General features: G+C 41.3%; 1 protein-coding gene across 1 annotated transcript in view; it reads right to left on the reverse strand.

The window, feature by feature from the left end:
- Window positions 1-24,431, reverse strand: part of TAF1C (TATA-box binding protein associated factor, RNA polymerase I subunit C) — a 1,469,099-nt gene that overhangs the window by 1,021,599 nt on the left and 423,069 nt on the right. The window contains exon 8 of the mRNA XM_044078672.1: window positions 24,028-24,156. Within this exon, the coding sequence (XP_043934607.1) occupies window positions 24,028-24,156 (129 nt within the window). The remainder of the gene's footprint in view (window positions 1-24,027; window positions 24,157-24,431) is intronic.

Genomic DNA, 24,431 nt, shown 5'->3' on the forward strand with positions numbered 1-24,431 from the left:
GGATCTTGGTTTCTGACCCAGGAAAAATCACCTCCTCAGGGACTCTCCCAAATCACTAGTGATCACGCCCAGCATTCAAAATATGTCAGCCCACGAATACTAACTGGAGCCCACTAAAACTCCTCCCACTCAGCAAAGCTGTAAAATCCTTCAACTCTACACTTCTTAGGATCCTAACTAGTCTTGCCCCACTCCGGTTAAAAAGGATCAAGGCAAAACATGCTATTTGGCTTACAAAGGCCACAAAGCAAGTTATGTCCTCTAGGGACAAAACCTGGAAACCCTGGCAAAAAAACAAAACACTGTCTAACCTCACTCAATATAAACAACTTCGCAATCAGGCTAAATGCCTAGTTATCAAAGACAAAAATATTATTTCCACACTATCCAAGACCAACAGAGTAAACCCAAGGAATTTCTGGAGTGCAATCAACTCCCTTCTCCACCCTGGAACTAACAACAACCCATGCCCAAACCCAGAAAATAAACACCCTCTGAGATATCCTTCCTCTTTAACACCTACTTCATTGATACCATCAAAAAAAAAAACTACCACCTTCCCACCTATTACAACTGACCCACCAGGTACTCCATCTGTACATTCCCCTTCAAAAGCTCTACCTGCTTTTACAACAAAACCCACACCCACCTCCGCCATCAAAAAACTCCTGCACAAACTCAAACCCTGTACCAATGCACCAGATAACTTTCCCGCTGAAGACTTACAACTCTCAGCTTCCTCCACAGCATATCCTATCAGCATCCTCTTCAACAGGTCCATTCAGGAATCCCGCATACCTGACATCTGGAAAAAAGTACTTATCCTTCCACTTCATAAAGGCGGCAACAACTCCGACATCTGTAACTTCCATCCTATTGCCATTCCCCTCCCCAATATCCAAAATATTACAGAAATACATACATACTCAGCTCCTTAGTCATGTGACAACACCAAATTCTCTCCCCCACTCAACATGGCTTTAGACCCGGTCATAGTACTAACACCACCCTCATCTCCTTCCTGGACACAGTCAATAGAGCTCGAGATGCTAGCTCCTTAGTTTCAGCACTCTTCCTAGATTTATCAAAGGCATTCGACACCATTTCCCACTCCCTTCTGCTTACTCTCTATTCTCGGACTATCTCCCCCTAACCTACAGTGGTTTACTAACTATCTCAAATAACAGGCAACAATCTACTAAATGGCAACACTCTCCCCCCCCCTTTCATAGGTTCATAGGTGTGCACTAAGCTAATGGCCCTGGAGCCTTTACAAGCCTACCCCATAGGATTATCCTGGCATTGTGTCACCCGACCTTAGCTCCCAGTGCCTCTGTCGAGTAGAGCCACTGGAGTGATCCCCGGGGTGAATTTTCTATTTCCCATTCACTCATCAAGATTTCTCCTGAAGAGGGCCAGTGCGGTGTTCTCTGTTTGACATGTATGGGAAGTGTATTCCATAGCATGGGCAGTCTCTGGGTTATGAACCGGTCTATCCAGCATGTTCTGTTGATTTTCGTAATAACGTAGAGGTCTCTGAGGCATGTGGTGTGGAGGGATTGGGATTTCTTTAGATGTAGCATTTCTAACAGAACTGGGTCACACATGGCTTTGTAAGTCAAGCAGAGATCACCTCTAAGTAGGCGATATGAGACAGAGAATAGTTGGATATTTTTGAGCCTGTCCCTATAGGACAAGTGTTTAAGGCCTAGGATCCTCTTTGCGAGGTACTTTTGCGGCCTCTCCAGTTGTTGCAGGTGTCTAGTGGGGTACATGCCAAAAAGGGCATTCTACTCGACGGGCCTAATGAGGGACGAGTAGAGGGAAACAATGACCTCTTTCTTACTGGATGCAAAACCCTTAGTAATGAGATGTGCTACACAGAAGGACTTTCTGACCACAGTGGCAATGTGGTGGTCAAGAGAGAAGTTGCTGTCAACCTGTGTTCCCAGATCTCTTATAACGCCTTCTGTGTTCAGTGGACTACCATCGATGTGGTAATTCATGGGAATTGGGTCTTTCCCAAAGGGGATGACACATTTTTTGGCACTGAGCTTAAGGCCATGATTCTGACACCAGTTGTTGGTCTCAGTGAGGCCTTTCTGTAGGATGTCAACATCACTTGGGGAGTTAATAATGGCCCCCAACTTGTAATAGTCTGTGAATGTTGTCAGCCAGAGTCCCTTCGTGTTTGCCTGGACTTCTGAGAAGTCGATACCAAACAGGAGAGGACCCAGGACCTATCCCCTGTGGGACATCGCTCATGACTGGTCGGTAATCTGACTCCACTGGATAACAGTCCATCTGAGTCCACTACTTTCACACTGTGGGTTCTACCTGTGAGCCAGTTTGCAACCCACCTAGTGATATATGGTTTGATGTCTAGATTAGTGAGTTTTTCTATGATTCCTGAGTGGGGAATGGTATCAAAGGCCTTGGCCAGATCAAGGTAAGCTGTATGAACTACCTTTCCTTCATCCACAGCTCTGCTGACTGACTCAAAGAAGTTGACCACGTTGAGCAGGCATGATCTACCCTTCACAAAAAAAAAAAGTACAGTTTTGTACCTACCATAAATGTAGATGTTCGAAGATCCACATTGCTGCAGTCCTTACACTTGGGTAGTCCGCTGTCCTCGGTCGGCCCGAATATCAAAGTATTAGGCTGACGTCGGTCAAGGCGCTTAAGACTGACATCAGAACGTCAGGGTACAAATGCGCATGACCGACGTCATATCCTCAGTCTTTTCTTGCCCCAGATGTCAGAAGACCCTAAAAAGAAAGGTCAAAACCAAAAGACAGCAAAAACGAACCAACCACCCTTGCACTAATCATATGTACAATATATACAATTATCCACAATATTCACAACCCAAACCACACAACCGCCTCTAACTACAGACGGGAAGGAGGGAGGGTGGGTTGACTGCAGCAATGTGGATCTTGAACATCTACATTTATGGTAGGTACAAAACTGTACTATGTTCTTCATCTCACATTGCTGCAGTCCTTACACTTGGGTAGAATCCCAAAGCAGAGGTAAGGGAGGATGGCAAAACTATAAAGCATTAGGAGCTGCCAAAATGCCCTGTAAAATTGCAGTGGCAAAACCAGCCCTAGATTTAGAGTAAAGTGGAAGGTGGTAATGCTTAGAGAAAGTATGCACTGAACTCCAAGTAGCTGCCTCCAAAATATCTTTAGTTGCCACCCCCCTTAAAAAGGCTGTAGAAGTGGCAGTAGCCCTAGTGGAATGAGGCCTAATCCCAGCTGGAATCACCTTACCATGATGGGAATAACAGAAAGCAATACAAAACCCAATCCACTTAGAAATAGTTTGTTTTGACACAGGCTTGCCCTGAGAACCCAAAGCAAATGAAACAAATAACTGCTGAGACTGTCTGAACCCTTTAGTTCTGCTCAAATAATATCGCAACTGCCTGTGTATATCCAAAGTGTGCAAAATCTTTTCCCCTTTATTTTGGGGGTTTGCATAAAAAGTAGGCAAATGAATAGTTTGGTTTAAAGCCACACTAGAAACCACTTTAGGCATAAAGGAAGGATTAGTACGCAAAGATACCCTATCCTTATGGAAAATTAAGAAAGGCTTAACCGCCATAAGGGCCTGTAATTCAGAAACCCTTCTCGCAGAGGTAATGGCCAACAAAAAAGCAGTCTTCCATGATAAATATTTCAACTCGGCAGTAGCTGCAGGCTCAAAAGGTTGTAGAGTGAGTTTCTCCAACACAAAATTGAGATCCCAAGCAGGAGTAGGAGCTCACGTGGGGGTCTTATATTCTTTGCCCTCTAAGGAATTGCTTAAACAAAGGATGAGAAAACAATGGTGGGTCACAGTCATAGTGAGCAGAAATTGCTGCAGCATGAACCTTAATAGAAGAGAAGGACAAACCTTTGTCCAGTAACTCAGTAAGATATTGAAGAGCCACACTTAAATTAGGCTTAGAAACATCAAATTCCTTTGCTGTACTCCAAAATAAAAATCTCTTCCATTTATCTGCGTACACTTTCCTTGTACTAGGCCTTCTGGCCTCCAAAATAACATTCAAAACTTGCTGTGGAAGCTGAGACCCTCCAGGGTTTAAAACAGAATATGCCAGGCTGTTAGATGTAGAGAGTGAAGTTTGACATTGAGTAAATGACTGTTCTCCTGAGACAGCAGGTGTGGAATCAAGGCAAAGGCCATGGAGGCTCCGCACCAGACTTCTCAGTAATGGGTACCAGTGCTGTCGAGGCCAATCTGGAGCTATTAAAATCATCTTTGGCTTGTCCTGTCTGACCTTCAGGAGTACCTTTGGGAGGAGAGGCAGAGGTGGAAAGGCATACACATGAAGATTGCTCCACTTGAATGAAAGAGCATCCACTTTTCAAGCTGTGGGATGAAACCTTTTTGTGCAAAACTTTGGCAGCTGGTAGTTTAGTGGAGAAGCGAACAGATCTATGTCTGGAGTTCCCCATAACACTGTCAATTTCTGAAATACATGAGGATCCAATTTCCACTCGTGGGGATCCATAATTTGTCTGCTCAACACATCTGCTAAGGAGTTCTGTGCTCCCGGCAGAAACCTTGCCTGAAGATTCAGCTGTAAACTGAGAGCAGTCTCCCACAAAATCATTGCTTGTCTGCATAGAGGATAAGAATCGTTCCCCTTGCTTGTTGATGTACCACATGACAGTTGTGTTGTCTGTTAGAACCAACACCTGCCCTGGAAGAAGTAAATCCTTGAAAGCTATTAATGCAAATTGGACTGCTAACATCTCCTTCAAGTTGATATGTAGATGTTGAAGTCTGGCAGGCCACGTGTCTTGTACCCACTTTCCATTTAGATGAGCTCCCCAAGCTTTGTCTGAGACATCTGTCGTTAGAATCTGACTCGCCTCTGGTCGGGTCACAGAGAGTCCCTTGTTTAGGTGACATTCCTGAGCCCACCACAAAAACTCCTTTTGAATACAAGGTATTATCTGAATGACAGTGTCCATATCTTGGCAGTGCTGTGTCCATACATTTTTGAGATACCATTGTAGCTTCCTCATATGCAGTTTGGCATTGGGAAGCACCAGAATACAAGATGCCATGAACCCCAAGGCTTGAAGGACTGTCCTTGCAGTCAGCCTGGACTGATGAGACAATTGATGGAAGTAAAGAGAAAGATTCTTTTGTTTGTCCGGGGTCAAAAGGCCATCTGGGACGCTGTATTCAGTCTCACACCCAGAAAGCACATGTCCTGAGAGGGTACTAGACTGGACTTTATTTCGTTCACAGAATACCCCAGGCATCTTAGCACTGCTATCACATACTGTAAATGATGAAGAAGTTCGTCCTTTCTTGGGCCAGAATCAGGCAATCGTCCAAATAAGGATAGATCTGTATTCCTCTTAGCCTGAAGAAAGCTATCACTGGAGCCAGAACTTTCGTGAACACTCTCAGTAGATAAGCCAAAGGGCAATGCAGAGAACTGATAATGAGAAGTCCCAGCCCGCAGATACTTCCTGCAACTGAGCCTGATAGGAACATGAAGGTAAGCCTCCTTGAGATCCAGAGTCACCATCCAGTGATCTTTGCCCAGCAGAGGCAAAAGCTGTTGTAACGTCAACATTTTGAACTTGGGAATGTCCAGATATGTGTTGAGGATAGATAAATCCAAAATTGGTCTCCACGTGTTCCCCTTCTTTGGTACTAGGAACAGGCGAGAATAAAATCCCAGGCCCACTTCTGGTAGAGGGACCGGTTGTATGGCCCCTATTTGAAGTAGCAGAGAAATTTGTTTGTGAGCCTCTAGTCTTTGCTGAGGAGGAACGTCTGGCATGCCTTTGAAAGGAGGCAAGGTATGGAAATAAAACTTGTAACCTTGGTGTATGATATCCAATACCCATCTGTCTTGAGTAATCAAACTCCAATTTTCCTTGAAGAGTGCCAACCTTCCTCCCAAAGGTGCTGCCAGGCAAGAAGGATCTGGCAGCTGAAAAGGTAGGTCATTGGGCCTGTTTACGAAAGGACTGGCCCCTGCCCTCACCGAAGACTGCGCAGGTGAACTCCCCGTTCTAGGTCTGAAGGAACTCTGAGCTCTGCCCCTACCACGTCTAGATCTACCCCTAGACTGAGAATCATAAGAGGGATACGTCCACCCCTTAGCAGGCCAATTCCTACTAAACTGGAGGCTGAACTTGCAAAAATCTTTAACAGCCTGCATAGACTTAGCCTTGTCCTCCATTTTCTTCAAGACTGACTCCACAGGTGAACCAAACAACACATCAGACTGTAAAGGAGCATCCAAAATCCTTGTCTTAACATGGTCAGATAAATTCTGATCCCTCAGCCAGGCGTGCCTGCGAAGAACTGAACCAGTGACAGCCACCCTAGACGAGGCCTGTACAGCATCAAAACCACATTGTAAAGAATGCTTACCCACCTGTTCGAGACATGCACCAAATCTTGTAATTCTTTACACTCAATGCCTTCCGCCAGAGCATCTACCTTAGACTTCAATTGAGAAAGAAGATAGTTTTGATATTTCAACATGTGAAACTGGCAATTCAAAGCCCTCATAGCTAAGGTGGAAGAAGTATAGACTTTCTTTCCCCATCTATCCAAAGCTCTGGCCTCTTTATCTGGAGGAACCGGATTTTTACAACAGAGGCCTTGACACCCTTAGGTCCCTGACTAACAGTTTCTGGGTCCCCTAGGACTCTTATAAAGATATTTATGAGCCTCAGGCACCCTGTAATACCTATCCGGTTTAACAGGAGCAGGAGGCAAAGAATCAGGATTAAGTGAAGCCTCTGCAAACACATCTTCCACAACATCCAGAACAGGTGGTATAGCCAAAGGCCTATGCTGGGGTAAAAGCAAAATTCCCTAAGCCTTTTCCTGGAATCAGAGAAGTCCTGACCTTCCCACTTAAAATGTTCCCTCATGGAATGAAGAATCTCTGAAAAAGAAAAATCCTCTGGAGGAGAAGCAGGAGTCGAATCATCTGCATCAGAATCAGAATAAGGAGAGTACTCCTGCAAGTCTTCAGCCGAAGACTCTGAAACATCCAAGCCTGCTCAAAACTCCCAACTCTGGTTCCACCCTAGGCCTCTTATCAGGAGGGGGCAAAGAACCTCTAATCAAAGTAATTAAATCTTCTGCCATTTTAAGCATGTGCTTCTTGGGCACAGATCCTGTAGAACTAGGAGTGACACCAACAGAAGCTAAACCTGGCCTGCCTCTGGGAGAAGCCTTGGAAACAGAAGGAGAGGGCCTAACCACCCTAGGAAGGGAGGGGAGTACAGTAACCTGAGAAGCCCCTTCAGCCTGACCTGCCTCCTGAGAGGCCACATCCTGCAATATCAAAGTCTCCCCTGGGACTCCAGAGAAGCCTCCGGGAACCACCGGTTCCACTGGCGCCTCAAAGAACCGGCGTCCGCACGACGACTCTTCTGCCTGGGTTTAGCTGCTTTGTCTTTGCGCTTCTTGAAGAAGCGGGCGCGGAGCATCCGGCGGCATATTATAATTGCACCGCTTCGAAGACCAACCTGGCACAATCTAACCTTCGCAATAGTGCGCTTATTGAACCTAGCACAAGCGACACCCAACAATGTGCTCAGGCCCCAAACAAGGAATACACAAAGTATGATAATCCCTATGCGGTATCTGCTTCCCACAAGAAATACAGTTATTCACTTTTTCTGACATCCGGTAAACCACTGAGGCAAGAAAAACTAAAATATTCCCCAACGGGGTACTTAGCCAACTTTGACTCTGTCTGAAACTCCGAATTCGAAAAAATTTCAGAACGCCGAACGGCACTTGCAACGCTGCTTCTGCATCGGACCATGCGGCAAAAAAGACTGAGGATATGACGTCGGTCATGCGCATTTGTACCCTGACGTTCTGATGTCAGTCTTAAGCGCCATGACCGACGTCAGCCTAATACTTTGATATTCGGGCCGACCGAGGACAGCGGACTACCCAAGTGTAAGGACTGCAGCAATGTGAGATGAAGAACATCTGTGTGGGATTCAGAGTTTGGAGATTCCCTACATCTTTGTTTATTAGGTCCATGATGATGCGTTCCATAGCTTTACATATCAGACTCGTCAGACTAATGGGACAATAGTTCCCAGAGTTTCTAATCGCTCCTCCTTTGTGGAGAAGAATGACTGTAGCAGTGCACTATTCGGTAGGGACAAAGCCTGAGGTGAGGCTGCAGTTGAACAGGGCACACAGGTGAGGTGCCAGTTCACTCTGTAGCTCACATAGAACACAGCCAGGGATATTGTCAGGTCCCATAGAAGTTGTATTCTTGGTCTTGGACAGTGCTGTTTTAACATGTGCAGCAGTAATACTGGGTGCCTGGCAATCTACTGGTATTGTGATTGGTCCTTTGGGGGGGGGGGGTAAAGTTGGCACTGACTCGGTCGGCCAGTACACTGGCAATATCTGTTAGCTATCTAGTTATCCATAGGAGGTACCATTGTACAGTAGCTCAGAGCAAATCTGGGTATTGCCATGGAGATTCTTTACATAACTACAGAAATCCTTGTGTTTGTCTTTACTATCTGCTGCAATCCTGTTTTCACAGCTAGCTTCAGAGGATTTGATGAGGGATCTCAACTTTATGTTGAGGCTAATAAGGGAGTTTTTCCAGTCTTGGGACTTCACCTTATTCTGCATCAGTTTCCTCCTTCTGTTGTAGAGTATGTTTATGGCAGGGGACTACCAGATTGGCTTCCTTTTTTGGAGGAGAGCGTCTTGGTTCTATTGGGTATGGCGAGATCCATGCATTTGTGTACGTGTTGGTACAGTGCATCGGTGTATGATTTGGCAGTCATGCAAATATTCTCCATTTTCATGGGTGCCGTGAAGTTAGACACCTCTGTTTTTAGGAGCCCAAAGTTAGCTTTGGAGAAGTTTTTTATGGTGGCTACCTTTGCAAGGGGGGTGGGATGGATGTATATTTACAAGGCAATTAGTTTGTGGTTGGATCTAACCAGGTAGGATTTGACTATTGGTGTAGAGCAGCGGTCGCCCATGTTAGTAATGACCAGATCAAGGATGTTGCTACCTCTAGTGGGGGTAAGAACGAGCTGGTCCAGGGCACTGGAATTAATGAATTCCACGAAACGTTGGACAAGTGTATTGGAACACGAGTAGTTTTCCCAGTTAATGGAGGGGTAGTTAAAGTCACCCAGTATGAGAGTCCTAGGATGGACCCTAATATTCTCCAGGGTACTAAGGAATGTGGAGTGAGAGTCCTGGGACATGGTTGGAGACCTATAGCAGGCTACGACCTGAATCACTCTGTCTTATCCAATGTTAGTTGCACCTGAAGTATCTCTGATGCATTATGTTGGGCTGCCAGTCTGGACGTGTACGCATCCTTTATGAATATGGAAATACCACCACCTTTGGAGCAAATACAGGTGCTCCCCAAAGCTCGATACTGGGACTTCTCTTATTCAGCATATTTGTCAACTTTCATTCCTCTCTCACCCACAATACTGTTATCCATTATGCAGATGATTCAACTATCATCTGCTCTTCTAAATCCATCACTGCACCACAGCATCTCACCCAAGAAGCATTTACTTCCACTGAAACCTTGATGTTCCAGAACCACCTCGCCCTCAACCCCAATAAAACAAACCTTTTAATATTTACCCCCACAAAATCCAACCCTGTTGACAAGTCACTATTCTCCATTCACCCCATAAACAATACCATTATTGAAGTTGTACCCACTACAAAACTGCTGTGTGTCATCACTGATGATAAATTAACTTTCGAACTTCACATCTACAGCAACATAAAAAAAAACATCAAAAGCTAGGTGCCCTATACAGACACAATTACTTTCTTAGCTTCTCTGCAAAAAAGGCTCTGGCCTCATCCTTCCTGCTTCCAACACTTCTATATGGCGCTCTCATCCTCACTAACCTACAGTACTCCTTGAGAACAAACCTGGACTCTTGTTACAATAAAGTCGGCAAATTTGATACTAATTCAGCATTTTCTACCCATCACTGTTCTTCACTGCATCAACTAAATTGGCTAGAATCCCTTCACTATCTCACTTTTCTACAATTAGCTACAACCCACAAGCTCATCCACTACACAGACACCTGCCTTTCCCTCTCCTCCATACTGACCATGTACCATCCAAACTGACAACTCAGGTCCGAAAACAAAATGCTACTATCCATAGTGAAACCCAAGCTCTCAGCCGGTCAAATGTTGTACTCCTATACTGTCTCTAAAGCATGGAATAACCTTCCCTCTTCACTCAGAACTGTCAGCAATCCTACTACTTTTAAAAAATCCCTCAAACTATATCTCTCTCCTCTCATTGGTTATGCTCCTGTGCCCCAACACACAACTCCAATCCCCGATTTCTCTCCCCAGTATTTCACCTCTAACTATACCATTACCACTACTTCCTCCCCTTCATGCTCCCTAAATACTGCTTCCCTGCAACTTTATCCTGCCCCCCCTTAGCCCTTCTATCTCCTCTTATTCTTACACTGCACTTAACTCCCCACAGCTATGAACCTTAAAGATATTACACTCAATGTTATTTGAATACATGCTATTTTACCTGCAGTTATTTCATTCATGCATTATTTGAATACATGCATTTTTACTTCATGATTATAATCTTTCTTTGATTTTTTTTTCTTTTTTCTTTACCAGTTTCATTCAGTGTAATAGTACTGCTCATTATTTCTTTGCTATATGTATTCATTTTTTTTCTTTTTATGTAATTTTGTGGAGCTTTTCTCCCCGGGTCTCCACTGAAAATGGGCTCATTCCAGACCCATTGGACTTTCCCGGTTAACAAATGCAAATAAAATAAATAAAATAAAAATAAAAATAATGTAGCCCAAATGTTTGCCTTTTTTTTTAAACACACCTTTATTGAATTATTACTTGTCACACAGGCAATTTTACATTTATACAAAAGTAATCAAACTATATTAACAAATTAACATTAACAAACATTATACTTCACGTATATTGCTATATATCATATAACCTAAGCAACATTACGTAAATTATTCAATTCCTACCCCCTTTTTTTAAAAGAAGAAACATCTTTATCAAGCCATCACTTACGCCATAAGCAATCATACATTTATATAAAAGAAAACACACCATACCGACACAATCCAAGTTGCAGGCATTTTACATTACAAACCATACTGACACACTCCCAGTTGCAAATATTATAGATCACTTATAATCTACCCAGTCATTTTCAGTCAAACATTACATAGCTCATTTAAGTCCTGCCTTATTTTAAACCTTATTGCTCCCCTGTACATATTGTTCCCACAATTCCCATGTTTTTCCTTTGTAGTTTAATTCTACTCTTTTCTAAAGATCTCAGTCACAGTTGTTTTATCTCTGTTACTACATTCACTACTTCTAATATACAGCAGTTGGTTTAGATTTTGATTTCTATTTTCTGGTAATTGCTTTTTGGTGGCCACCATAATTAGACACAGCAAGGCCTTACCATGTCTAGGCAATTCTGATTCTGTATCATACCTCAGAAAAAACATCTCCCTCATAACACCAATCCACCCACCTAGCATCTCCGACAGTGGATCCTGCAGGGAATCCTTAAAGTCTGCCAAGCCACCGCACTCACAGAAAATATGTTCCTAAGTACCTCTTTTTTCACCGCCAACATTTGCTGTCTACATGAGGAAATATTCTCTGGAGTCTACTTGGCATATAAAACTACACATTTCCAAGCAAAAATCCTAAATCTTCCATATTTTGTTGCATATTTGGGAGACATACGTGTATCCTCCCATTATTTCTTTGTGAATTCCTTATCCAGTCTCTCTTCCCAATCCCTTCTAACCTCCTCTGATTGATTCTTACAGTTATCATGCAATATTTATACGCTCTACTAATTATTCTTTTTTTAATGGCGGCTTCTGTTCTAGATTCTACTAAAAACTCTAACAGTGCTGGTTTTTCATTTAGGACCCCCTATTTCTTTCTATTTGTCTATACTCTGATATCAATCCTTGATAGGAAAGCCAACCTCTAACCTGTTCCAAATAAATTCTTGGCCTCTTCCCATTCTATTACCTTTCCCTCTTTATTTATTTGCTCCCAATACCTTGGTTCCTTTTCCAGTTTTCTCCAATAAATTTCAGCCCCATCTTGCCTATTGTCTATATCCCTAACTGCAGTCATCCCTATCAGCAGAATCTTCTTTCTCCATTTCCGTGTTGGCTTAGTTCTTAAAATACTTTCTCATACTTTATGGATATAATATTCTGTATGATTATTGTTTTTCTAAATTAAGTTAAAGGACTACGTCCAAAATCCCAGTCTCTCCTTGTTTCTTGAGCTTCCACCCTGTTTCAACATCTCTTTCCACTTTCAATTATAGTTTTCTGCTTGTGCTATGTATAGGAGCCTTAGCTGTGTAGCTCTGAAATAGCCCTTCAAATTGGGTAATTCCAAGCCGTCCTGTTCTAGTGGAAGAATCAGCTTATCCCACTTGACTCTTGCCATCTTCCCTCAAAGATAAAGTCCTTCAGCTCCTTATTAAATGCTATCCACAACTTCTACTACAGTGATAAAAATATGCCTGACCTGTGTATAAGACTAAAAGGACTAAAAACATTTTGCCTGCTTGTATCCTAATATCCATATAATAAAGCTTCCATTTTCTCAGTTTTTGTATTATATTTTTAGTCTCTTCCACATATTCCTAGCTGCCGCACCAGAATCATTTTTAATCCATACTCCTAAGTACTTCATTTTATCATGTCCACATACACATGTGGATATTTCTGAACCTATGTGCGGGTACATAACTTACCGCTACTGCTTCTGTTTTAGCTTCATTAATTTTGTATCCTGAAAAGATCTGAAACTGTCTCAAAATGTTCCACAACACTGCAATGTCTCTTTCTGGTTTTGTCAGGTATAAAATAATATTACATACAAACAGAGCCAGCTTTTCTTGAATACCATACCAATTATATCCTTGAATTTCTGAGTCCCTTATTTTCTTTGCCATGAGTTCTAAACATAATGCAAATAACAAAGGGAAACAGGACACCCCAGTCTAGTGTCTTTGTTCAACCAGAAATTATCAGAGAGGACCCCACACACTTCAATTTTTGCCTCCGATCCTTCATATATTCTTCTAATCAACTTTACAATTCTTTCAGGAAATGCAAATGCTTCCATTGACCTGCTCATAAAGTCCCAGCTTACTCTGTCAAATGTTTTCTCTGCATCAAGACCTACCAGCAACAATGGTATCTTCTTACATCTTGCTTCCCCCTGGATTGTCAGTGTTCTGTTAATGTTGCCAAATATTTGCCTCCCCTCTGCAAAACCACATTGATCCATACCTATCAATTTTGGCATTACTTTTGTCATTCTTTTAGCCATTATAGACATGAACACTTTATAATCATGGTTTAGTATTGCAATGGGCCTGTATGAACATGGGTCTGATGGATTTTTATCCTCTTTATGTATTACAGCTACCACTTTCTTCCAGTAAGTTAATACTTCTCCTCCTCTTAAAATACTGTTAAATAAAACCTTCCAGATCTTTATAAGTTTTTTACCTCCTAGCTTCCAGACTTCCACAGGAATACCATCTACTACTGGAGACTTTCCTGTAGATTGGTTATACATCATAATTTTTATCTCATCTCCTCCTATCCTAACCATTAGTAATTGAGCCTCATCTACCTCTAACCTTGGCATATTTCATTCTTCCATAAACATTTCCATTTGGATATTTTCTTGATTTCCATATTTCTCTGCTTTATACAGAGTTTCGCAGAATTTCTGAAATATTTCTAATACCTCTACAGGAACTCTTATTACCTTCCTTGTTATAGGCTCCCTAAGCTTGCGACAGCCCTTTCTACTTTCTGTTGCCTGAGTCGTAGTGCTAAAAGTTTTTGTGCTCTAGTGTTATCAAAATACAGTTGCTTATCAGCGATCTTTCTAAACTTGTGCATATTATCGATATAATCCTTTATTTTCTGCTTAGCATTTTGCAGTTAACCCTCTTGTTCTGTGAGATCACCCTATTCTGCTATATTTTAACATTTGTCAGTCCCTCTAAATAATTCTTGTTACTTCTCAACCATAGCTCCCTTTCTTTTATTTCCACCCTATTTTTAAACTCTAGTTTAATTTTATCCCACTCCCTAGTTATATTTTCAGAATAAATTTCTATGTTCTCTAACAGCTTCTGAATAATCTCCACTACCCATTCCTTAAATTCCTCTCTTTTCAACAGATAGGTGGAAAAGCACCAGTGTCTTATTTTTATTTCATTACCCTGTGTTTTTATTTTAGTTATTATTGGTGCATGATCTGAAATAGTTGTTCAAGACCTCTAATTAAATGCACATGTTCTTGTGAAATGTAAATGCTGTCTAACTTAGCCCAGTTTTTATATCTTGGGGAATATTATGTAAATTCACTCTGAACGTCTACTGAATTCACATCTTCCATGCCAAATATGTTCATAAATGTCTTAAAAATATTCCCTCCTTTGTTATACTTTCACCTCTGGGTTCCCCAGACACATCTTCATTGCTGCAAAGCGCATTCCATTCCCCACTAGATTGGGACTAGATATTGGTGAGGATTGGGTCACCATATAGTAGAGATGGTAGCAGGAAGGATGATGCTAGAGCTTTTTTAGCAGTAATATTAAGTAGTATTTGTGTCTATAGAAGGTACCTAATTTTTGATGTGTTTGCTTTATGTTATGGATATGGAGGTTGAATGTTAGATTTTCGTCAATAATAATTCCTAGCAGTTTGGTACTTGGAATTACTTTGAGAGTATTATTATGGGATTGGACAGAAAAATCATTCTTGTTCACAGCGGAAGTTTTTTTGGGGGGAATATTAGAAGTTTGGTTTTACTGGTATTTAGAGTGAGATGGTTGTTTGACATCCAAGTTTCGGTTGAAGTGAAAGCATTTTGGGTAAGACACTGTAACTCAGATATAGATTTGCCAGTACAGATTATTGTAGCATCATCTGCATTATTGGTTAACTGTGCCACGAGTAAGGATGGTGTGGAAGTTGTTGTTAATGAATACACTGAAAAGGAGGGGACCTAGTAGAGATCCATGAGGTACACCTGTGGTTGTGTGGAGAAAAGGTAAGAGGGAGTGTTGCCATTTGGTGGATTGTTGCCTATTGGTGAGACAGTCTGAAAACCAGTTTAAGGTATGAGGTGAGAGACCTAAGTTGGTGAGTTTTGTGAGCAGAAGGGGATGTAAAACCGTGATGAAGGCCTTAGAAAGATATAGGAAAACAGTAAGGAGAATATGTAACTGGCATCACAAGCCCTGTTTACTGTGTCCATAAAGGATATGTGAGCAGTGCAGGTATTATGATCTGGCCTGAAGCCATGCTGTTTGGGGGGAAGTATCTGTTTTGGACAAGATAGTAAAGTGTGAACACATTTTTCTAATATTTTAGAGATGGGAGACAGGATAACGATGGGTCAGAAATTATGGAGTGGAAAAACAAATGCTTTCTTCCATATGTTTGGTGTACTGGACTCCTGAATATATCTACTGCAGAGTATTTGGATAGGATAGGCAATGGAGTTTGCAGATAGTTGCAGAAATTCAGCAGGCAAATTGTCTGGTGCGTTAGTACAAGGTTTAACTTTATGAAGTATTTTTTTATAGTGGAAGTTGGTATAGGTGAAAATGAGAACAGAGGAGTAGTAGAGGAGTGTGAACTGGGAAGTTCAAGTGGGCAGGAGTCTATATGTGGGAAGTTAGTGGTGAGTTTAGCTATGGTGTTGATAAAATACGAATTGAAGAACGAGGCTACCTCAGTGGGAGTTTTATCTGGATTAGGCCAAGGATTGTTATTTTTAACTGGATGAAGTAGGGAATTGATTGTGCTCCAAAATTTCTTTGGGTTGAGTTTGTGTTGTTCTTGAAGGCTTAGGAAATGTTCTTTTTTATTTTTAATCACTAGTTGTTTTGTCTGGTTGCGCAATTATTTATATTGACTGAGGTCATTAGGATTTTTATTTTTTTGCCAGGTTTTCCAAGCTTTATCCCTGGAAGACATAATTTGCTTTGTGTGTTTGGTACCCCAGGTTGCCTGTTTAGCTTTTACTCTTTTTAGGTGAGGTGGGGCTAAACTATTTAAAATTCTAAGAAATGTTGAATTGAAGAATTCAACAGCCTCATGGAGAAGGAGATATTTGAGTGGGTCCAGTTGATCCTTTGTAAGATTTCATTAAAGGTGCTGGGGAGAAGTGAGATAAAACTCTGGTTTGCATAGCTTGGTGTGTGCTTAGGACTGAGGTGGTCTTATGAGTTAAAAAGGTTGGTCAGTGGTTACTAATACTGTTAGGTAGTGTGCCGGAGGAGGAGATTTTGTTAGGATCGGAGACAAGTATAGTTATATAGGTTTATGCCAGTGGAAGGATTCTGATTAGAAATATCAAGCCAGTTAATATTAATGTCCCCTAGGATGATGGTTTCATTTGTAATGTTATTAGTTGGCCAGGCAAGAATGTCTTAAAGTATACAAATGTTGTTGCCTGGGGGGGGGGGGAGTATATGACTATGATACAAAGGTTTTTACTGTTATTAATTTTTAGAAAGGATACTAGTATATCTGCTGTTGAGAATTGTGGGACAGGTTTTGTGTATTGAACTACAGGGAAGGTGTTTGGGTATATCAAGGCCCCCCTTTTTTATATGGTCCATCTATTCTGTGGGAGTTGTAATTAGAGGGTAGGAATTTGGCATCTTTGGTATAAGGTTTTAACCAAGTCTCAGTAATGGCAGTGAAGTCTGGTTTGTTTTTGTCTAACCAGGCATGTAGGCATGGTATTTTATTTCTAATGCTTTGGAGATTGATGGTGGTGAAGTTTAGGGACTTTAAGGAGGTTGGGGGGTTATAACAGGCTAGAGGGGGACCAGGATTTGGATGTACATTATCACATTGACTTAGGTTCATAGGATCATAGGAAGTTACTAGGCTATTTCCCTGAAACACTTATAAGCTTAGCCAAGAGTTTAACCCATGTTTAGACAAATCACCACCCGATGCCCCTGTTCAGAAGGGACACGAGTGGAATTCCAGGGGTATATTTTCTGTTTCCCATCCAGCTATTCAAATTGCGCTTAAAAAGGGGTAAAGAGGTAGTCTGCTTAATGTGGAGAGGGAGTCTACTCAATACATGGGGGAGTCTCTGGGACACAAATCTGTCCCGCCAACAAGTCAAACACACCTCAATAGCCCCCTAAAACATATTAACTTAATACTAACAGACAAAACTATATACATCTTCAAATACTAAAGTTTTACCCTCCAAATAGGAATGAAAGTCCCAAACTGGCAGCCACACTCACAGACTAGAGTTAACCTAAATGAAAGGGCATGCATGCTAAAATGCATGATGCAGTTTGTGCTTCTACTAAGTTCTAACTGTTTTTATCTTAGCTTTGTAGCTCTCCCAGCAGGGAATTCTCCTGAATGCTTTCAGAGAACATTATGTCCTAGCTAATTTCTCTTTTCTTTTTTTCCCCTTCAGCCAAGCCACTCTCCACCAGCCTGTAGCCAGTTTCTCTTTATCAGATTGTCTCCAGGGAGACATGGCAATCAGGCAGCCAGTTTCTCTTTATCAGATTGTTTCAACAGAAACATGAAGACCATGTGCAGAATTGCTACTGAGCATAAATGTATTTGCTAGAAAAAAGGTCTCATAATATTCAATATTCTTTTTCATTTATTTGCTTACTCTTAAAACTTACCATTAAATCAGTCTAAGGCCCTTAATCCAGTCATGTCCACATGCAAGAATGGGAAAATGCACATTCATTTTTCTTTTGTCATGGTCTTTCAACTAGGCTTTTTTTTCACTGCATTGCCTACATTTCTTAAAACTGAACAAGGAGAGAGAAGGGAGAAAGAAAAGAAAAAGATGCCACCACCTGCTTACAATCCCTATTACACTTAAAAATAACTGAGAAAACTTTATAGCATGCAAAGAAAAGGTTCAATATTTCCATATTTTCTTGATCTGTCATATTTCACACACAATTATTGCATTGTAATCCCACATTAAGTTACTGGTTTTATTACTGTTCATCTCCATCACCCAAGTCCCGTCTCTGCTTCACTTTCCATGAACTCTCAATTCTTCTAGTCAGCTCTTGTGCTCCCCATCATTAACTCCAACATTTTCCGATGAAACACTGGAAAAAGTTTCATAGGTACAATCTCTCTGTGGTCTTATTACCAGAAGAACAAGAAGCAGAATCTCTTGATGTTTCACAGCTCACTTTTTATTGGACAAATGTTTATATTTCCTCCTTAGCATGTACTTCCATCAGAAATGATTTTGTCCCTCCAGGGAAGAATACTTTGAAGACAAATGGGTATAGCAGTTTGAATCTCACAACTGCATCTCAACATTTCCTGAATAGTGGAATACATTTGGTTCTCGTCTGCCTGGTGTACAATGAGTAATCATTCTCCACAATCAACTCTGCTGTCTCTCACTTTTAGTGCTTTGTCCTGCCACAATTTTGTTAATATCAATTGTATCTTTGTTATTAAAGGTCTAGGTTGCCTTCTCATAGCCAAGTTTGGAGCATACACATGATGTGCCCTTTCAACAAAACTCCTGCTGTGGAACACCAGTACAGTTGCTTATTTTTGCTTTCATAAAATGAATGCAGTCTGTTCCTTCCAGCTTCTCTGGTATAGCTGAAAATCTCAGGTTTTCCCTACATGCTCTGTCCCCTAATCCTACTGTTTTTTGAAACATCTCTTCCTGAGCAGTCTCATATTCAGCCAGCCTTTTCTTCATTTCAAACACTGATTTTTTTTTAAGCTTTACTACCTCATCTGAATATTTGTTTAAAGCTTCTTCCATTTCTTACACCTTTTGTTGTTTGTGATGATAAACTCTATCAGTGTTCCATTTATTTTAACCAGGTCTGTGTGCAGTTGTCTTATATCTTCCTGCAGGTTACTGAAATTCGTGTCTGGAGGTTGCACTGCTTTTTTGCTGAACAGCTGCAGAACTTTCCCTAGTTAGTGTTTCTTTCTCAGGTTTTACAGCCGATTTTTTTCCAGATCCTCTGTATTACTTTCTTCCAGGCATCCAGGCAGTACACGTACTAGCCAGTTACTGAAATCTACCCATAAGCACAAGTGTATTGGCATGCTCTGCTTTGTTTCTATTTTCACACTGGGAGACCTAGAATTAAGTGGTTACTCACTGTGCAGCCATCTTGGAAGTCTCTTAGCCCAAATGTTTCTGTCTTGAACATGTGAGGGTGGAAGGTTTAGACTGCTGCTGGCACTTAAAGCAGTACTTTAATTTGTGTTCCTCACCAGGGAATCTTGCTGGCTGGTAATCCGGCAACTACAAAGTTAGTAGATTTGAATTTGTGTTCCTCACCAGGGAATCTTGCTGGCTGGTAATCCGGCAACTACAAAGTTAGTAGATTTGAATTTGTGTTCCTCACCAGGGAATCTTGCTGGCTGGTAATCCGGCAACTACAAAGTTAGTAGATTTGCTTCTAGCCATCTAATATGGAAACTTTTCATCTATATGCACCAGAGTCAAGATCCAAACTTAGTAAGTAGCATCAAAGAACTCAGGGTTGCAGGGATAGCTTATTTCAATTTGAAGGACTAAATCACTAATACTTGAAGTAGTTGCCCATGTCATACGCATCCCTGAGGCAGTAAAGTCAATTTTGGTATGGATCTTGGCTAGTAATTCAAGGCTATTTGAACAAGTCTTAACATTTGAATGCAGCATTTCACTAAACAAGGACTATGATCAGAAGTGTGCAAACAGCAAAGTAGTAGTCTTAGTGAATGCGGGTGCTTATGTAGCTGGAAAAGTTTTTTTCCCTGATTTCTGATTCATGAAAAAGATAAGCCCAACATAGGACACAAAAAATGCATGTCCTAAACACTACAGGTACAGAGTCAGAAGATCATTAAAAACTGAAGGCTACTTTATTGTCAACTAAAAATAACCATCAGATACAGTCGTAACTCAAACAATATTACCTGACCACTTGTGACTTTAGATAGTTACTGGGGATTCTGAGTTAGTAACAGGGCTTTCAGCGCGCGCACACACACACACACACACACACACACACACACACACACACATGCGCTCTCACTCACGCCTACAAGATCTGTAATAAGCTCTACGAGACATCTGCAAGCCACTCTTAAAAGATTCAAAACCAATTATAAATGCACAGCAGTGACAAATTACTGTACTCTTTTATAAAAAAAAAAAAAAAAAGCTACTGGGCAGCCATCCAATTAAATTCTTTATTTTCTAAGCAAATGCAACTGCTGTCCAGCCCATTTCACATTCTTCTCATTCTATAATCTACTTGCCCTACATGCACTCTCCTTCTGTATTTAGCAATTCCACAACAAAGCTTAGACTATTTCTGGCAGTACTAAACAAGCCCTTACCTCGTTTTTCTTTAACATGCATTTCTTGTAGTTTTTAGTTCACTAAGTTTAATACTCCACAACTCTTACTGCTATTCCCCACTCATCCTGCTCTATTTTCTCTCTTACTGTACTATGCTAAAACAAAAATACGTACTGTGAGTCAATATTTCGTGCCTCATTTACTGTGTTATATTCACTATGTGCTGTCAATAAATAATTTTCATTGCATGCATTTCAAGACTTATTGTGACTTCTCGTGAGGGATTTGTGTATAACACAACCCTCTTCCTCTGGAAAATAAGGGAAGGTTGCCCCACCATGAGAGCTTGCAGCTCAAAGACTCACCTTGCAAATGCCAGTGCAATAAGCAAAAACAGATTTCCACTTTAAGAGCTTCAGATCAGGCTAAGTAGAAGGCTCAAAAGGTGGTAAGGTAAATTTTTCCAGAACATAGTCAAGATCCCACAAAAGATGAATCTGCTTCTGAGGGAGTCTCCTATGCAATTACTCCTTTCATTAACTATTTTATCAAAATAGAAGAAATCGGAGGGATCCCACTGTCAGAGGAGAAGATTTGACCATTAAAATTGCCTTAACAGAAACATATGATAAGCCATCCTGAAGTAGCGCTGACAAATATTTCAAGACTAGAGGAATGTTAACCTCAAGAGATGCTCTACTCTAGTTTAGGCAACACTTGGAAAACCTCATCCATTTGTAAACACAAGATTTTCTAGCAACAGGTTTTCTGACCTCCTTTAACGCCTGATGCACATCCTCATTTAACGCCTGATGCACATCCTCATGAAACAAGTACCTAAACAGACTCAAGATTGAATTATCCAGGTTGTCAGTTGCAGTTGCTCCAAAATGGGGTGCACCGATCTCCCCTGAGACTGTGTGAGCAAATCTAGAGTGCGAGGAAGTATGTGGCAATCGCCCTTGGCCAATACCATATGAAGGGAGAACAAAGACTGCCTAGTCCAATAGGGGGATTTCCACAATGTTCTTTGTAATTCCTTCCAGAATCTTTAGAAGTACCTTGAGAAACTGTGGAAAGGGTGAAAACGCATACAGGACATTCCCATCCAAGGGAATGAGAATGGGCCTGTCCTCCATGCATGGCTGCAAGGATGTCTGGAACAGAATTTCTTCTGCTCTCTGTTTTAAAAGAAAATGAATAGATCTATTTGAGGTGATCCCAAATCTGGTCTAGATTCCAGAATACCACTGCCATGAAATACTATTCATGCAGGTCTGCTCATATCTGCTTAGTTTGCAACAATGTTTTGCTCCAGTGGGATGTATGATATCTGAACAATGACAGAGTGCTGTAAAGGGAGCTCCCAGGCCATCACTACCATCCAGCACAGACAGTATAACCTTGTATCCTCCTGTTTGTTGAGGGACCGCATAACTGTGGTGCTGTCCATAACCACAAGAGGAGGAGCTGGAGTCCACAGGTGGTGAAAGTCTTTCAACGCATGGATCACTGCCAACATTTCCTTGACATCGATGTGCTTCCGTGTATTCCTGGGTCTCCAAATGGCATGGTTGTACTCCCATAGACAAAGCTCGCAAAGCAAACTCTGATGAATCTGTCTGGACAGACTGCACCAGAAAAAGTGGGAAGAGAGGAAGTCCTAGACTGATGCTCAAATGTGCTCTCCACCACTGTAACTCTCATTTCATGAAGGACAGCAACTAGGATTCCAGGGAATGTAGGTGCTGGGACAGCAATATGAAGAGAATCATGAATGCCATATGTCCCAGACTTTATAGGAATTCTCTTGATGAGGAAAAGCTCCTCCTGGAGAATTCCTGAAACATTGTCTGGCAAGACAGGACCTTGTCATCAGGAAGAAAGGCCATTCTTATGTCAATGTCTATTAAGTATCCCAGGAAGATGAGTCTTTGTGAGGGTGTAAGGCACGACTACTGAAAGTTCAGCTGGGAAAGTATGGTTGAGACCTTTTCTTGTAATTCTAAACTCCTGGATACAGATCAGCAAGTTGTTTGAGTAAGGAAAAATGTGAATGCCAAGAGTCCAACAGTGCACACATCCTGAATTTCTTTAAACCCTTTTTTGGTACAGACTCATTCAAACTTTCTTAAAAAGCATCCACCAATGTTGGAATCAACAGAGGGGAGGATGCCATATCTGGGGCCTCATCCTCCAAAAAAATCATATACCCTGCTGATCTTGGGGGCATCAGATGAATGCTCCCAGTTGAATACATCCCTAAATCTAGCCAGCATTTGGGAAAAATAAAACATCTGCTTGGTGTTCTGAACCTGCTCGTCCTCAGAGGAAACTGACTAGTCAGACTATGACACTTCTGAAACTTAAAATTCCAGATCCCCTTCAAAATCACGATCTTTGGGAGGTTGAATAGGGATGGGAAAGCCGGTGTTACTCATAACCTGGGTTTGCACCAGGTGAAACCACAGCTGGAGACTACTACATTGCAACCTGGTAGGACTTGTCTCTTTTTTGCATGCGATACACTAGGGGAGAATTCCCAGGAGGAGATGTATCAACACCAGCAAAAGATTCTGTACCCCTGACTTCCCCTGCACCTAAAGAATTTGGTTGTCTTATACCTTAACTAGGCAATGGTACAGCCCCAGAGGACAAGTCTGACCCTTGTGTTATGCACAATTGTGGTACTTCCACCACACCAACTCATGGCTTTGTAAGCACAAGGAACTGTACTAACGCGGCTTTGGTATAGAAACTTGGTTAAACATTTACAAAAAGCCATAAAACACATTTCAAGGGAAAAACATCTTCAGAAACCCTCAATCAGCTTATCATGAACAGTATACAATTTACACTGTGCAGTCATATATAAATTTCCAATAAAAAACAGTCAAAGCACCAGAATACACTATTCAAACACTGATTAAAAAAGCAGAGGAAGGAAATAAAACCCAGAAGGGTTTCTTACCCGAGCTCAGCAGCTGAAGAAATCCAGAGTAAGGAGTAGTCTTCCAAGAGACCCTTCTCTTACTATGGCACTAGAAAACTGAAAGGTTCCTCTCTGTGGATATGTAAAGCAGTATCCTGTACTGACACGATTGGTCCCTCACACCTACAGATAAGCAGTGGGAGGGACTCTCAGTTTGAGTAGACTGCCAGAAGAGGGTAGCAGGTACTATTACCTGAATACAGTAAGGCAGAGTGTTAGGTGAATTCACTATGTGCTGTCGGTAAACTGTCTTACTGCATGCATTTCTATATTTCCCTCTAAAGTATTGTGACTTCTTGTGTTCCTCAGGAAAAGTGATATAAACATTACTCAGTGATGCTGTCTGGTCAACAAACAGAAATAAAAAAAAATCATAAACCAGAATAATGTAACAGAAATGTACAAATAAATAAAAGACCAACGCGATGATAGGTACACGTGTGTTTACCATTTGAATATGTCCTGAATATTAAAGAAAGTAGTTAAGAAAACAGAGGTAGATTTTGCAAGCTTAGTGAAAAAAAAAAAAACAAAAGAGCATGAAACCACTGTTTTTGACTACCCACCTTGGTCCTCAGGACTCCCAGTAGTGATTTGACGGACTGCACCTTTCAGTTCAAATGTCACTGGCTGGTCCTTTACTCTCAAATACGGAGCCTTATTCTTGCTGGCCTTTAGTACAACTTTCCTAAAATCTGTTAAAGACTTTGTTAAGAGAAACATTTTCATATTACCACAAGCACTGCATTTGTGTGCATTGCTTTTTGTTACACAAAACACTAAGGAGACAACATTCCCCATCAGGTACAAAAGAATAGGGACAGCTTGGTGAGACTATAGAACTGGTCTACATAAACTGCAAATAAGCCAGGTATAGTCAGTGTTTCACAAGCTAAAAAATCAAATTCTCTCAAAATCTCAAAACCAGAAATTCCAGTATGACCAGTGGGTGTTGAGGGGGACCTTAAAA

The sequence above is a fragment of the Protopterus annectens genome, chromosome 1.part1 (genome assembly GCF_019279795.1).
Source record: "Protopterus annectens isolate FY-2018-M chromosome 1.part1, PAN1.0, whole genome shotgun sequence".
NCBI lineage: Eukaryota > Metazoa > Chordata > Ceratodontiformes > Protopteridae > Protopterus > Protopterus annectens.